Raw genomic sequence first — 16,283 nt, 5'->3', positions numbered from 1 at the left:
TTCAATAAGGTCCCGCATAAGAGATTAGCGTGCAAAGTTAAAGCACATGGGATTGGGGTAAGGTACTGACTTGGATTGAGAACTCGTTGGCAGACAGGAAGCAAAGAGTTGGAATAAACGGGTCTTTTTCTGAGTGGCAGGCAGTGACTAGTGGGGTACCGCAGGGATCGGTGCTAGGACCCCAGTTATTCATAATACATATAAATGATCTAGACGAGGAAACTAGATGTAATATCTCCAAGTTTGCAGATGACACAAAGCTGGGTGGGCGTGTGTGCTGTGAGGAGGATGCAGAGAAACTCCAGTATTATTTGGACAGGTTGGGTGATTTGGCAGATGCGGTATAATGTGGATAAATGCGAGGTTATCCACTTTGGTGGCAAAAACAGGAAGGCAGATTATTATCTGAATGGCAATAGATTGGGGAAAGGGGAAGTGCAACGAGACCTGGGTATCCTTGTGCACCAGTCGCTGAAGGTAAGCATGCAGGTGCAGCAGGTGGTTAAGAAGGCAAATGGTATGTTGGCCTTCATAGCGAGAGGATTTGAGTACAGGAGCAAGGATGTCTTGCTGCAGTTGTACAGGGCCTTGGTGAGACCACACCTTGAGTATTGTGTGCAGTTTTGGTCGCCTTATCTGAGGAAGGATGTTCTTGCCATGGAGGGAGTGCAGCAAAGATTCACCAGACTGATACCTGGGATGGCAGGAATGACGTATGAGGAGAGATTGGGTCGATTGGGCTTGTATTCGCTAGAGTTTAGAAGAATGAGAGGGGATCTCATTGAAACTTATAAACTTCTGGCTGGACTAGACAGACTAGATGCAGGAAGGATGTTCCCGATGGCTGGGGAGTCCAGAACCAAGGGTCACAGTCTAAGGATAAGGGGTAAGCCATTTAGGACAGAGATGAGGAGGAATTTCTTCACCCAGAGAGTGGTGAACCTGTGGAATTCACTACCACAGAAGGCAGTTGAGGCCAATTCATTAAATATATTCAAGAAGGAGTTAGATATATTTCTTAAGGCTAAAGGGATCAAGGGATATGGGGAGAAAGCAGAGACAGGGTACTGAATTTGGATGATCAGCCATGATCTCATTAAATGGCGGAACAGGCTCGAGGGGCTGAATGGCCTACTACCTTCCATGTTTGACTCATTAGTCTCACAATTGTGCATATGTAACAACAAAAACTTGTATTTATATAGCGCCTTTAACGTAGAAAAGCATTCAAAAGCACTTCACAGGAGTATAATCTGATAAAAATCATGCTGAGCCAAAGGAGATGTTAGGGGAGGTCACTAAAAGCTTGGTCAAAGAGATGGGTTTTAAGGAGGTTCTTGAAGGAGGAGAGGAGGATGGAAAGGCAGACCGGTTTAGGGAAGTAATTCCAGAGCTTATGGGCCTAGACAGCTGAAGGCATGGCCACTAATGATGGGACAAAAAGACTTGGGGATCCACAAGAGGCCAGAGTTGGAGGAACTAAGAGTTCTCGAAGGGTTGTAGGGCTGAAGAAGATTATAGAGATAGGATTGGATGAGGGCACAAAGAGATTTAAACACGACAGTGAGAATCTTAAATTTGAGGCGTTGGGGGACCAGGATCCAATATAGTTCGGCAAGCACAGGGATGATAGATGAACGGAACTTTGTGCAGGATACGGGCGCAGAGTTTTGGAGGAGCTGAAGTTCGTGGAGGCTGTAGAATTAGAGGCTGGACATGAGAGCATTGGATTAGTCGAGCTTAGTGGTGACAAAAACATGGATAAGGGTCTCAGCAGCAGATGGGCTGATGCAGGGGTGGAGATGGGCGATGTTATGGAGGTGGAAGTTGGTGGTCTTGGTGCGGGAAAAGATATAGAAACATAGAAACATAGAAGATAGGAGTAGGCCATTCGACCCCTCGAGCCTGCTCCGCCATTCAATGAGATCATGGCTGATCATCCAAATTCAGTACCCTGTCCCTGCCTTCTCCCCATATCCCTTGATCCCTTTAGCCTTAAGAAATATATCTAACTCCTTCTTGAATATATTTAATGAATTGGCCTCCACTGCCTTCTGTGGTAGAGAATTCCACAGGTTCACCACTCTCTGGGTGAAGAAATTCCTCCTCATCTCTGTCCTAAATGGCTTACCCCTTATCCTTAGACTGTGACCCCTGGTTCTGGACTCCCCGGCCATCGGGAACATCCTTCCTGCATCTAGTCTGTCTAGTCCTGTTAGAATTTTATAAGTTTCAATGAGATCCCCTCTCATTCTTCTAAACTCCAGCGAGTATAAGCCGAATCGACCCAATCTCTCCTCGTACGTCATTCCTGCCATCCCAGGTATCAGATTGGTGAATCTTCGCTGCACTCCCTCCATGGCAAGAACATCCTTCCTCAGATAAGGCGACCAAAACTGCACACAATACTCAAGATGTGGTCTCACCAAGGCCCTGTACAACTGTAGCAAGACATCCTTGTTCCTGTACTCAAACCCTCTCGCTACGAAGGCCAACATACCATTTGCCGCCTTAACCGCCTGCTGCACCTGCATGCTTACCTTCAGCGACTGGTGCACAAGGACACCCAGGTCTCGTTGCACTTCCCCTTCTCCCAATCTATTGCCGTTCAGATAATCTGTCTTCCTGTTTTTGCCACCAAAGTGGATAACCTCCCATTTATCCACATTATACAGCATCTGCCATGCTTCTGCCCAATCACCCAACCTGTACAAATCATACTGGAGCTTGGAGGCTGAGCTCGGGGTCAAATAGGATGGCAGATTGCAACCTGTCTGTTTCATCCAGAATAGGTGGCTGGGGAGGGGCTGGAATTGGTGACGGGATTAGGGAATTTGTGATGGGGGCAAAAGACGATGGCTTCAATCTTCCTAATATTTAAGTAATTCCCACGTCATTTCTTCCTTGCTTTTTGGAGCTTTTATTTTACACTGTAATTTTTTTTACCGTTAACTTTCATTTTTAATTGTTCTTAAAATGATCTATTTCTCAGTTTTACAAATAAACAATTATTGAGTTGAAAGTACAAATGATCTACCAAAGATTTTACAACAAAGGCATGCAACATAGTCCAATAGAGATTGCCAGAAAGTACATGATCTGCAGCTTCTGAGTAGGATTGGATGTGGGCAGGCAGTAATTTGAAATGGTGCATGCGTGTGTCTCTGTTTATCTACCTGGAGAGAGCATGAGCATGTATCGCTCTGTTGTGCCAGAAGTGAGGACCTTCAACCAATAGGTGGAAACCCTATAGTAGTAGTGGTGTCCAAACAATGGCCTTAGGGTCATATGAGCCCCACAAAGCCATAGTAGTATCCCCAGTCTCATCTGTTCGATTTCTTGTTTTATTGTAATAGTCAGCAATGTGGGCCAAAACCAGGGGCATTTGTTTGAAAGCCACTGTGTAAATTTAATGAAAACCCGTTGTCAAACAGTAGTAAGAGAACCAGCTGAGGAGGGAGATTTCCGTGAGGCTGTAGCTGACTGTTTGACTCGAGTTGTCTTGTCATTCCTCTGGAATGGTAGGAAGGCCGCAAGGCCCTTTAAAAGCACATTTGAGGATTTCCTTCAGTGGCTCAGTTAGTGAAGATCGGTCAAGATTCCTGTTCTTGATGTCTATCGAAGTGTGCCTGTGTTGGTCAGATGAGAGAAGGTTGGGCTTGTCTGTGATGTCCCCAGTCGCACAACCTGCTGACAGCAACTCTGGGCTCACACGTGAAAAATGGCAGCTTGATTGAGATACCGATTTTTTTTTTTAATCGTTCCTGGGATGTGGACTTTCCTGGCAAGGCCAGCATATATTGCCCATCCCTAATTGCCCTTGACAAGCTGGTGGTGAGCCGCCTTCTTGAGCCGCTGCAGTCCGTGTGGTGATGATACTCCCACAGTGCTTTTAGGGAGGGAGTTCCAGGATTTTGACCCAGCGACGATGAAGGAATGGCGATATATTTCCAAGTCAGGATGGTGTGTAACTTGGAGGGGAACTTGCAGCTGATGGTGTTCCCATGCGCCTGCTACTCTTGTCCTTTTAGGTGGTAGAGGTCGCGGGTTTGGGAGGTGCTGTCGAAGAAGCCTTGGTGAGTTGCTGCAGTGCATCCTGTAGATGGTACATGCTGCAGCCATGGTGCGCCGGTGGTGGAGGGAGTGAACGTTTAAGGTGGTAGATGGGGTGCCGATCAAGCGGGCTGCTTTGTCCTGGATGGTGTCGAGCTTCTTGAGTGGTGTTGGAGCTGCACTCATCCAGGCAAGTGGAGAGTATTCCATCACACTCCTGACTTGTGTCTTGTAGATGGTGGAAAGGCTTGGGGAAGTCAGGAGGTGAGGCACTTGCTGCAGAATACCCAGCCTCTGACCTGCTCTTGTGGCCACAGTATTTATGTGGCTGGACCAGTTAAGTTTCTAGTCAATGGTGACCTCCAGGATGTTGATGGTGGGGGATTCAGCGATGGTCATGCTGTTGAATGTCTCTCTTGTTGGAGATAGTCATATCCTGGCACTTGTGTGGTGCGAATGTTACTTGCCACTTATCAGCCGAAGCCTGAATGTTGTCCAGGTCTTGCTGCATGCGGACATGGACTGCTTCATTATCTGAGGAGTTGCGAATGAAGCTGACCACTGTGCAGTCATCAGCGAACATCCTCACTTCTGACCCTCTGATGGAGGAAGGTCATTGATGAAGCAGCTGAAGATGGTTGGGCCTAGGACACTGACCTGAGGAACTTCTGCAGCAATGTCCTGGGGCTGAGATGATTGACCTCCAACAACTGCAACCATCTCCCTTTGTGCTGGGTATGACTCCAGCCAGTGGAGAGTTTTCCCCCTGATTCCCATTGACATCAATTTTACTGGGGCTCCTTGATGCCACACTTGGTCAAATGCTGCCTTGGTGTCAAAGGCAGTCACTCTCACCTCACCTCTGGAATTCAGCTCTTTTGTCCATGTTTGGACCAAGTCTGTAATGAGGTCTGGAACAGAGTGGTCCTGGCAGAACCCATACTGAGTATCGGTGAGCAGGTTATTCATGAGTAGGTGCTGCTTGATAGCACTGTCGATGATTGAGAGTAGATTGATGGGGCAGTAATCGGCTGGATTGGACATACCTGGGCAATTTTCCACATTGTTGGGTAGATGCCAGTGTTGTAGCTGTACTGGAACAGCTTGGCTGGAGGCACGGCTGGTTTGGAGCAGAAGTTCAGCACGACAGACGGGATGTTGTCGGGGCCCACAGCCTTTGCTGTATCCAGTGCGCTCAGCCGTTTCTTGATATCACGTGGAGTGAATCGAACTGGCTGAAGACTGGCTTCTGTGATGGTGGGGACATTAGGAGGAGGCTGATATGGATCATCCACTCGGCACTCCTGGCTGAAGATGGTTGCAAACGCTTCAGCCTTGTCTTTTGCACTCGTGTGCTGAGCTCCGCCATCATTGAGGATGGGGTTGTTCATGGAGCCTCCTCCTCCTCGTTATTTGTTTAATTGTCCACCACCATTCACGACTGGTTGTGGCAGGACTGCAGAGCTTTGATCTGATCCGTTGATTGTGGGATCGTTTAGCCCTATTTAAAGCATGCTGCTTTCGCTGTTTAGCATGCGTGTAGTCCTGTGTTACAGCTTCACTGGGTTGGCACCTCATTTTTAGGTATGCCTGGTGCTGCTCCTGGCATGCTCTTCTGCACTCGTCATTGAACTAATGTTGGCCCCCTGGCTTGATGGTAATGGTAGAGTGAGGGACATGTCAGGCCATGAGGTTACAGATTGTGGTGGAATACAATTCTGCTGCTGCTGATGGCCCACAGCACCTCATGGATGCTCCGTTTTGAGCTGCTAGATCTGTTCTGAATCTATCCCATTTAGCACGGTGGCAATGCCACACAACACGATAGAGGGTCTCCTCAGTTTGAAGACGGGTCTTCGTCTCCGCAAGGACTGTGCGGTGGTCACTGCCACCAATCCTGTCATGGACAGATGCATCTGCGACAGGTAGATTGGTGAGGACGAGGTCAAGTAGGTTTTTCCCTCGTGTTGGTTCTCTCACCACCTGCTGCAGGCCCAGTCTGGCAGCTATGTCCTTCAGGACTCGGCCAGCTCGGTCAGTAGTGGTGCTACCGAGCCACTCTTGGTGATGGACATTGAAGTCCCCCACCCAGAGTACATTCTGTGCCCTTGCTACCCTCAGTGTTTCTTTCAAGTGGTGTTCGACATGGAGGAGTACTGATTCATCAGCTGAGGGAGGGCGGTAGGTGGTAATCAGCAGGAGGTTCCCTTGCCCATGCCTGACCTGAAGCCATGAGACTTAGTGGGGTCCGGAGTCGATGTTGAGAACTCCCAGGGCCACTCCTTCCCGATTGTATACCACTGTGCCGCCTCCTCTGGTGGGCCTGTCCTGTCGGATGGCTCTTCTATTGATAATTGAACTACAACTCAAATTACCGATCAATCACAATTATTCACTCGGGATCTGCACCACTGTGATGGATATTTGAGGTTGCACATTACTTAAAGTAGTCTGAATGATTGATTAGTTTCTGCTTTTTTATATATAACTTTAAGAAATAAAATATATGTATTTCATAAAGTCCCTGTACAGCTTGTCATATGGCATTTACACAGGTATCTCTGTTGTTTTCTAACTTGCCATCTGTTCTTTAGATCCATTGGCTTCTGGAAGATGAGATTGTTTCAGCCCTGCGCCATTCAACAAATATTTATTTAGCTACCTTACAGAAAGTGTCTGATCATGTGTACAGGTCAAAGGGCAGGCCACGATGTCACAGCGAAGTGGTTCCTTTACAGTTTGTTTTTGGTCCGGAGCAATCGCTGGAGAAATTTAAAGAGGTGCGATGAATAATTGGGCATGGATAGCATCGAAGTGTGTTACTTTTAATACATAACTTATAGAGAACTATTATGACATAAAAGAAACCCTGGCAAGGTATGAACATTGTTCCTAATTTAACCTCCACGTGCAAACTGGCAAGAAGGGAGGAAAGGGAAACACTGAGGCACTACATAAGAACATAAGAAATAGGAGCAGGAGTAGGCCAATCGGCCCCTCGAGCCTGCTCCGCCATTCAATAAGATCATGGCTGATCTGATCCTAACCTCAAATCTTCTGTCACTCTGCATCCACCCGAACCCATGTGATCTCCCGGGAGAAGCGAAAAACCAGATAAAGACCCAATGGCCAATTTGGGAGAAAAAAATCTGGGAAATTCCTCTCCGACCCATCTAGGCAATCGAAATTCTTCCAGGAGATCACTCTTTCCCTATATTTTCTACAGTACTTACCTTCTGTAAAGGCGATCTCCACCCCAGCCAGGAACAGGAATAAAACCATCTCCTGAAATCTAACACAGAATTAGAACACAGTAGGAGCAGAACCAGGCTGCACGGCCCCTGGGCCCACTCCACTACCCACAGGGCCATGACCATTCCGAACCTAGACTCATGTCCAATTTCCTGCCCGCTCCCCGTAACCCTTAATTCCCTTTACTTCTAGGAAACTATCTATTTCTGTTTTAAATTTATTTAATGATGTAGCTTCCACAGCTTTCTGGGGCAGCAAATTCCACAAACCTACCACCCTCTGAGTGAAGAAGTTTCTCCTCATCTCAGTTTTGAAAGAGCAGCCCCTTATTTTAAGATTATGCCCCCTAGTTCTAGTTTCACCCATCATTGGGAACATCCTCACCGCATCCACCCGATCAAGCCCCTTCACAATCTTATATGTTTCAATAAGATCGCCTCTCATTCTTCTGAACTCCAATGAGTAGAGTCCCAATCTACTCAACCTCTCCTCATATGACCACCCCCTCATCCCCGGGATTAACCGAGTGAACCTTCTTTGTACTGACTCGAGAGCAAGTATGTCTTGAGTATGGACACCAAAACTGTACGCAGTATTCCAGGTGCGGTCTCACCAATACCTTGTACAACTGCAGCAATACCTCCCTGTTTTTATATTCCATCCCCCTAGCAATAAAAGCCAACATTCCATGCCAACATTTAATTACATATTTTCAGACTGCACAGGAGTTGGACAAAGAATTTCAAATTTTTGAGTTGAAGAAAATGTAATTGATAGTTATGTAACTGTCATGTGCACACTCTTCCTCCGAACAACTCTTGAACTCATCCATGAGGAAAGTCCTCTTCCATCCCTGTCAAACAGGCAGTTCTTGACATAGAATCATGGAATAGTACAGCACAGAAGGAGGCCATTCGGCCCATCGAGTCTGTGCTGGCTCTTTTGAAGAGCAATCCAGTTAGTCCCACTCCCCCACTCTTTCCCCATATCCAATGTTCCCTTTAAACTGCACGGCCGCGAGCAGCAAGCTCGCTGGCTTTTCAGTGGGAAGCACCGCGCAGGCGCAGTATTTTGAATGGGCCAGCATTTAATTAACAGGAACGTTGCCCATATCCCTGCAATTTTTTCTCCTTCAAGTATTTATCCAATTCCCTTTTGAAGGCTACTATTGACTCTGTATCCACCGCCCTATCAGGCAGCGCATTCCAAATCCTAACCACTCGTTGCGTAAAAATGTTTTTCCTCATGTCACCTCTGGTTCTTTTGCCAATCACCTTAAATCTCTGTCCTCTCGTTACTTAGCGCATTCACACACTATCATTTTTAATGATTAGGAGCACCCTATATTTTGGCTAATCAAAATAAATATGCTCAGTGTCCTACCAGCACAATTAAAATGCTTAGTGTTCTTTCGGCAGTGTCGTTGTGAACAGTTCAGAGACGATGAATAGACAGACAGAAACTGGTCAATTATCTTTCCTATGATTTTCATTTTAACAGTTGCCCTTTCCGTGTTTTCATTTTAAGGAGTTTAAACGCATGAATCTTCCAGGGTACCTCCTCAATGAGGAAGCAAACAACTTCTACTATCTGTCTGTGAGTCGCCTGCATGCACAAAGAATAGAGGCAGCGCAGAAACTTTCCACAGAACTCGCACAGCGGAGCCTGGAAAGTGAGTGCGTGGCTGTGGGAGTGGCCTGCGATGAGAGTGCAGATGCAGAGGTAGCTCTGATCTGCCATCAACGTCCGGAAAGTTGGAGTAAACAAATGGAAGTTGCCAGAGCACCGTCAGTGATTGAGGGAGAGAAGAATGAAGAGGCGTCACAGGTAAATGTGGTTTTGTCCAGGCGATACAGGAAACTCTTTATTATCCGGCACCGACGGGACAAAAAGTCCGCATTACAGAGAGGTATAGTTAAAAGGTACGAGAGCTCCATACACAGCAACAAATCCAGGCTTCCCTGTTGCTTAGCAACATGTGCAGGAACTCCGGTCACAGACCAAGCGTCCCTGTTGCTTAGCAACAAGTGCACGAACCCCAATTACACAGCCACAGATCCAGGAACTGCCACTAATATGAAGTAAAACTTACCTGAACCTACTCCTGAATTTTGCCGGTTAACAGAGATTTCCAGTTATTTAGGTGCAGGTAAATCGAGAGTTTCCTGTAGTAGGCTGGTTTCACGTAATAAAATTAAGGGTTTAGTTGGTTAAAGTGATGGGCCGTGCTAAAAGTATTTTCTGTGCAGTTGATCAGTAAATTCTGATGGAGTTGGCTGCTGCTGTAATAGGTGTGTTCAAATGCATGCTGTTAAAATTATTTTATTCAAGCTGGATAGGATTTTAGATGTAATTGTAATGCAATAAAAATGTGATGAGTAGCCATGGAGTTAGCATGGCTTTAGGAGCAAATGATCCCGTTCTTAAAAAAATGTGATCCTTTACTTTAAGCATTGGTTGCAAATTGTAAAAGACAAATTGCCTTCACGCCTCTGTGTTGTATGGCACATTAGTGGTAATGCACCATAGACGAGAGGAGGGGCCACTAGATTGATAACTAGCTTAACACCCCTTAGTTACCACAATAGGCTGAGAGTGGGGTTTTTTACTCTCAAAAAGTGTAAACTTCAGGACGATTTTATTGAGGTTTTTAAACTAATGAAGGGACTAGACTGTGTCAATGTGGATAGAGTATTTGGATTAGGTAAGCTAGGGGGAACCAGGAGACGTGTGTATGCTATGTGAGAATAGAAGGAGGTTAGATTTCAGGAGATTTTTTCTGGAGAGGATCATGAACTTTTGGAAAAAGTTACTGGCTTATACAGTAAGTGTGGGTTTACTGCAAGCATTCAAAATGGACCTTGATGAGTTCCTGGTTGTAGCTGATATCACAGCATACAAAAGGAAAGAGGGATATTAGATGATGAGTCTCATGCTCAGCGTTCTCCTGAAACTCATTTAGATTGCCTTCGAGCATCAGAAAGGAAGTTCCTAGATTTTTTTCCCCTTAAATTGGCCTAGGGATTTTTCTCTAGACGTTTGCCTCTCCTCGCAGATTATATGGCTGCTGATGGGTGGGAGGGTGGTGGGACTCGTGATGCTTGGTTGCACCACAACTGAGTGGGGCAGGCTCGATGGACTTGCTGGTCCTTTCCTGTCTGCCATTTTCATATGTTCATTTAATGGATTATGAATGATAAAAGTTGAATCAGTTGTTAATCATAATACAAAAGCAAAATACTGCAGATGCTGGAAATCTGAAATAAAAACAGAAAATGCTGGCACTACTCAACAGGTCAGGCAGAATCTGTGGAGAGAGAAACAGAGTTAACGTTTCAGGTCAGTGACTTTTCGTCCAGCATTTTCTGTTTTTATTTCAGTTGTTAATCATGCCCCATTATGCTCTCTGTTTTGTAGCTCTCACAAGAGGAAAACAAACCAACATCTGAGAGAATGGTACTAGCAACAGTGACTAATGGAACAGGCCTTGCATCAACTGAACTAGTGGAGGAGAGCATGGATGGGAAAAGCAGCGCCTCTATCACCCAGTCCGATCAACAGGATCGAGTATTTACAGTGATCAAGTCTGAGCGATCCCTAACTAGCACGCCGCTACTGCAGTCAAGTCCAGGGCCTGAGAAAATACAAGTGGCAAATCCACCATCACAGACCTCTTCTGCTGTGAGTCTCGCCGAATCTGTCCAGTCCATTATACCTGGCAGTACAGGTGTGTCATTCTTTTTATTTAATTCATATATTGACCCAGCAGCCAGAGTGCTGGACGATTAAGTTCCAAAGTAGGTGACTGCAGTTTGGATCTCAGTCTTGACTAGTTCTCACTCAGTGAGATGAACACAAAGGGAATTGAAATTGAAAGAAAGGCTTAGTATTAGTGACCGGGTGCAGTGGAAGCTTGAATATCTGCACTTCTGTTATCAAACAGCTTGATTATCCGCAAGTTGAGTTTTTCTTTAGTTGATTTTTCACAGGCTCTTGAGCAATGTTCCCTCTGATTTTTTTGTTGTTGTGCGCGGTCCCTTTAACTGGCTGTGCGGCCCATTCAAATTTTCGTGTATGTGCGGTTTCTTCCATGTAAAAGCTGGTGAACAGCCTGTGTGGGGCCTCCAGACCGCCGCGCAGGCACGCAGCTTAGCGGGAGCATTGCTCTTGAGTACTTGATTCAGCAAGGTAAATAGTGGATGTCCATTATCTGGTAAAATTTACTATCCATTTAAATTTTGAGTCTGGGAGACCTGTGGGAGTCAAGGTTTTGGATCTAGCACTTCAAAAATAATCTCATTATTATAATGGGGAAATGTGGCTCCTATCTATATATTGATAACTTGATTAGGTAATATAAATAGACCAATCAGAAGCTTAAAACTCCGTGTTCGACAAATAGTTAATTATGAACTAATTTTCATTGAATGCTAGGGGTCCTTTCCATTATGCTGGAAAACTGATGTTCGCTTTTTGCATGGTATTTTTCCCTTTCTCATCCCCAAATCTTGTACCGTTCTCTCTTTCTGATATAAGTTAAAGGAAACTCTCTTTTAACCGGCACCTAAATAACCGGAAATCTCTGTTAACCGGCAAAATTCAGGAGTAGGTTCAGGTAAGTTTTACTTCATACTAGTGGCAGTTCCTGGATCTGTGGCTGTGTAACTGGGGTTCGTGCACTTGTTGCTAAGCAACAGGGACGCTTGGTCTGTGGCTGGAGTTCCTGCACATGTTGCTAAGCAACAGGGAAGCCTGGATTTGTTGCTGTGTACGGAGCTCTCATACCTTTTAAACTATACCTCTCTGTAATCCGGACTTTTTGATAAACCGGCACCATGCCGGTCCCGTTGGTGCCGGATAATAAAGAGTTTCCTGTATAATTGAGGACTCCATCCCCAACCAACTTGTGATCTCGCATCCAAGGGCTGCCCATCACTTGAACTTCTGGTCTCAGTTGGGAGAGTTTTGGGAGTTCTTGAGCAGATGGCTAGATGTTTTATCGACCATAGGAAAACGGGCATTATTTGGTTGAGCACCCTTTGGACCACATAAGAGTTAGACTCAAAGCATTACTTGCAGCAACCACAAAGTCTCTGGCCAGATCAGGGCATCTTATTGTCCTCTGCTGTTCATTCTTCCTTGTGTGCATCTTTCCCTCACGCTCTGTGTTTTTTTTTCTCTGTCTGTCTATCCCTCTGTGTATGTGTAAAGCCCTTGACCCCATCTTTTATCCCTGTACCTTTAGGCTGTTGCAAGCACAGACCAAGCCGAGTACAGAGTGTGGTCTCCAGTCAGGGCAGCCTGGATTCTGACCTTTTAGGTGAGAAGAGCTTTTCTGTAACCTTTTTTTTAAAACCACATATACTTTGTTTCATTAAAGCACGTGCATGGAGCAAATAGTGGAAAGGTACAGAAAATGATGCACTAAGTACATGTGCATAGAGTGGCTGTGTGCTACGTAACGTGCTATTTGATCGCATTGCCATTACAGATCCTAGGAATGAACAAATGACAGTATTTTGTGTTTCTGTTTGCCATTTACAAAATGGAAAGAAGTGGATTTCTTCATTCAGGATCATTTCTGTACTACAGGCGCATCGAATCATAGAATCTTACAGCACAGAAGGAGGCCATTCAGCCTACCGGCTCTTGGAAAGAGTATACCCGAGTTGTCACTGAAAGGAACCAGCATTATGGATGTAGTCCCTTTTTAAATGTTTTTGAGGTTATGATACCAGCATATTATCCATGTGGCTCTGCTTTCCCCCCCCACTGTAGAAAAGCTTCTGCAGTATTTTGCTATCGTAGAAAAGCTTCTGTTGTTCTTCCCATTGTGACCAGTGAAAGCACTCTTTACTGTTTGCCCTGGCAAAGTAACACATCCATTAATTGTGCTTTCTTAACTTTTTTATGAACAGTTTCTTTTAAGTGGCTTCCTTTCTAATTCAAATTCTGCTCCAGATACAGAAGACTTTTATTATGAAGGAAGCCCATAACCTCCACCATCTCTCATCCTGGTGTAATATATCCATTCCACTACCCCGGCTGGATTTCTATCGCCTTCCCACTGAAAATATGTTACATAAATTTCTTATTTTTCTTTGCCACCCTTAACTTTAAGCTGTGTCACCAGTCCTTGAATTCTGCACCTGACAGAAGAACTTTCTTGGATCTAATAAGCATTTGGTAAGGTGCCACACAAGATTAGGGCTCATGGGATTGGGGGTAATATATTAGCACGGATTGCAGATTGGTTAATGGACAGAAAACAGAGAGTAGGAATAAACAGGTCATATTCAGGTTGGTAGGTTGTAACTAGTGGGGTACCGCAAGGATCAGTGCTTTGGCCTCAGCTATTTACAATCTTTATTAGTGACTTAGATGAGGAGACCGAGTGTAATGTATCCAAGTTTGGTGACGATACAAAGCTAGGTGGGAAAGTAAGTTGTGAGGAGGATGTAAAAAGGCTGCAATGGGATATAGACAGATTAAGTGAGTGGACAAGAACATGGCAGATGGAATATAATGTGGAGAAATGTGAAGTTATCCACTTTGGTAGGAAAAATAGAAAAGCAGTATATTTTTAAAATTGGGAAATGTTGGTATTCACAGGGACCTGGGTGTCCTTGTACACGAATCACTGGAAGTTAACATGCAGGTACAGTAAGCAATTCGGAAAGCAAATGGCATATTAGCCTTTATTACAAAAGGATTGGTGTATAAGAGTAAAGAAGTCTTACTGCAATTATATAGGATCCTGGTGAGACCACACCTGGAGTACTGTGTACAGTTTTAGTCTCCTTACTGAAGGAAGGATATACTTGCCTTTAGAGGGAGTGCAACAAAGGTCCATACTGATTCCTGGAATGGGAAGATTGCCCTACAAGGAGAGATTGAGGAGACTAGGCCTATATTCCCTCGAACTTAGAAGAATGAGAGGTGATCTCATTGAAATATATAAAAATTCTTACAGGGCTTGATGCTGGGAGGATGTTTCCCCTGGCTGGGGAGTTTAGAACTCGGGGTCACACTCTCAATAAGGGGTTGGCCAGTTAGGACTGAGATGAGGAGAAATGCCTTCACTCAAAGGATTGTGAATCTTTGGAATTCTCTACCCCAGAGGGCTGTGGAGGCTCAGTGGTTAAGTATATTCAAGACAGAGATCGATAAATTTTTGGATATTAAGGGACTCAAGGGATAGGGCATAGTGCGGGAAAGTGGAGTTGATGTAAAAGATCAGCAATTATCTTATTGAACGGTGGAGCAGGCTCGAAGGGCTGAATGGCCTACTCCTGCTCCTATTTCTTATGCTCTTATGTTCTCCATGCCTCTGGAAAATTTTAAGGACCTATATCAAGTCCCCCCTCATTCTCCTCTTAAGAAAGTAAATTACCAGAGTAGATGATCATTCCTCATAACCCACTTGTCTATGTTCAGGAATCAGCCTCATAGCCCTCCTCTAGATTCCCTCCAATAACTCTACATCCTTTCTGTAATAAGGAACTCAATATTGAACTTAGCACTCCAGATGTGGTCGCACCAAGACCAGATGCAACTTAAAAAGTTACATTACCAGCTGTACATCAGAAACATTTTATTTGCTTTCTGACCACCTGTGAGCAGTAAACAGATAAATTTAGTGACCTATCTACTAAAACCCCCAGATCTAATGTGCCTTCCCTCGTGGTGCTAAGGGTTTTCAGTCTACTTGCTTCCTTATGTAACTCTCTCATTCAAGCTGCTCTTTGTTTCTTTATGATTAAATGATCACAAATTAATGATTCAGCAATCTTGCCATCTCCCCGTCCTCAGGCATCACACTGCCATTGCTAAATGTTTGAATGCCCCTCTGCATCCTTCTCTTGTTCCTGATGTGCTCAAAGAACATTTTGTATTGTCATTTATATTTTTTGTTATATTCTACTCATACACCCTCCTCATGCCGCTTATCAATTTCTTGGCATTCTCTGCTTGACTTGGTAGTTTTCTCCATTCCTGTTGATTCTCATCAGATGATTATATTGCCAGGACCTTGATACATATGAGAGCTGAGGGAAGCAATCTTCTGGGTTGTATTTATCACAGGAGTGGATACAGGTGGTGACCAAGACTGCTTTGCACCAAGCCAGCCTGCTTAGGTCTGGGCCAGTAATCTCCCAAGAAACTCAGAACAACCCCAGCTCTTACTGCTGAACATTCAGCTGCTAATTGATAAGGGAAGTTGAGTTACTGTGTATGTATACGGGTCTGCATAGACGCCAACTCGTTTGCATCTTACACTGTCAGCACAAAACTGCATGGGATTTAAACTTGCTGGACTGTGTTACTTGCCCCATAATGAGCTTCATTCAACTGTTCTGTATGCACATTAGATCAGGTTCCTGTACTCTGAAGTCAGCAGCAAGTTTGAGGCTACCCAGTATTAATTAGAGGCACAGTGACGTTCTCCCTGTTCGTGATTTTGGCTCATGTATCTTAAGAGACCTGATAAGTAGTTTGTGCCTTATGGGTGGAGGGAGTGAGGTTTTCCGACTGGTACTCGTCAACATTTTATTAACACACAGAAGGTCGGGATGGGAATAGGGCCACTAAGGGATGGAGAGGATAATACCACAGGCAGCAATAGAGAGATGGCAGAGATATTAAATAATTACTTTGCTTCAGTATTTACCAAGGAGATCGAACAGGTGGAGATGACATTGGATGATGAGATTAGTAATGAGTTAACTGCATTTAAAATAAAACGAGATATACGAAATAAACTAATGAAACTCAAAGAGGATAAAATGCCTGGTCCGGACGGATTACATCCGCGCATTTTAAAAGAATCGAGGGAAGAAATAGCAGACGCATTACTACACATATTTAGTAATTCGTTAGAGAAAAGTGTAGTGCCAGAGGACTAGCAGATAGCTAATGTAATACCTATATTTAAGAAGGGAGATAGAACATGTCCCGGGAGCTATAGACCAGTCAGC

General features: G+C 44.7%; 1 protein-coding gene across 1 annotated transcript in view; it reads left to right on the top strand.

Moving 5' to 3' along the window:
* Positions 1 to 16,283, top strand: part of szt2 (SZT2 subunit of KICSTOR complex) — a 293,641-nt gene that overhangs the window by 147,890 nt on the left and 129,468 nt on the right. Inside the window, exons 36-39 of the mRNA XM_085978227.1 lie at positions 6,648 to 6,833; positions 8,833 to 9,132; positions 10,723 to 11,032; positions 12,551 to 12,625. Of these exons, the coding sequence (XP_085834353.1) occupies positions 6,648 to 6,833; positions 8,833 to 9,132; positions 10,723 to 11,032; positions 12,551 to 12,625 (871 nt within the window). The remainder of the gene's footprint in view (positions 1 to 6,647; positions 6,834 to 8,832; positions 9,133 to 10,722; positions 11,033 to 12,550; positions 12,626 to 16,283) is intronic.

The sequence above is a fragment of the Somniosus microcephalus genome, chromosome 3, assembly GCF_052327205.1.
Source record: "Somniosus microcephalus isolate GS21.2 chromosome 3, FLI_Smic_1.0, whole genome shotgun sequence".
Classification (NCBI taxonomy): Eukaryota; Metazoa; Chordata; class Chondrichthyes; order Squaliformes; family Somniosidae; genus Somniosus; species Somniosus microcephalus.
This window is presented reverse-complemented; position numbering and strand designations above follow the sequence as displayed.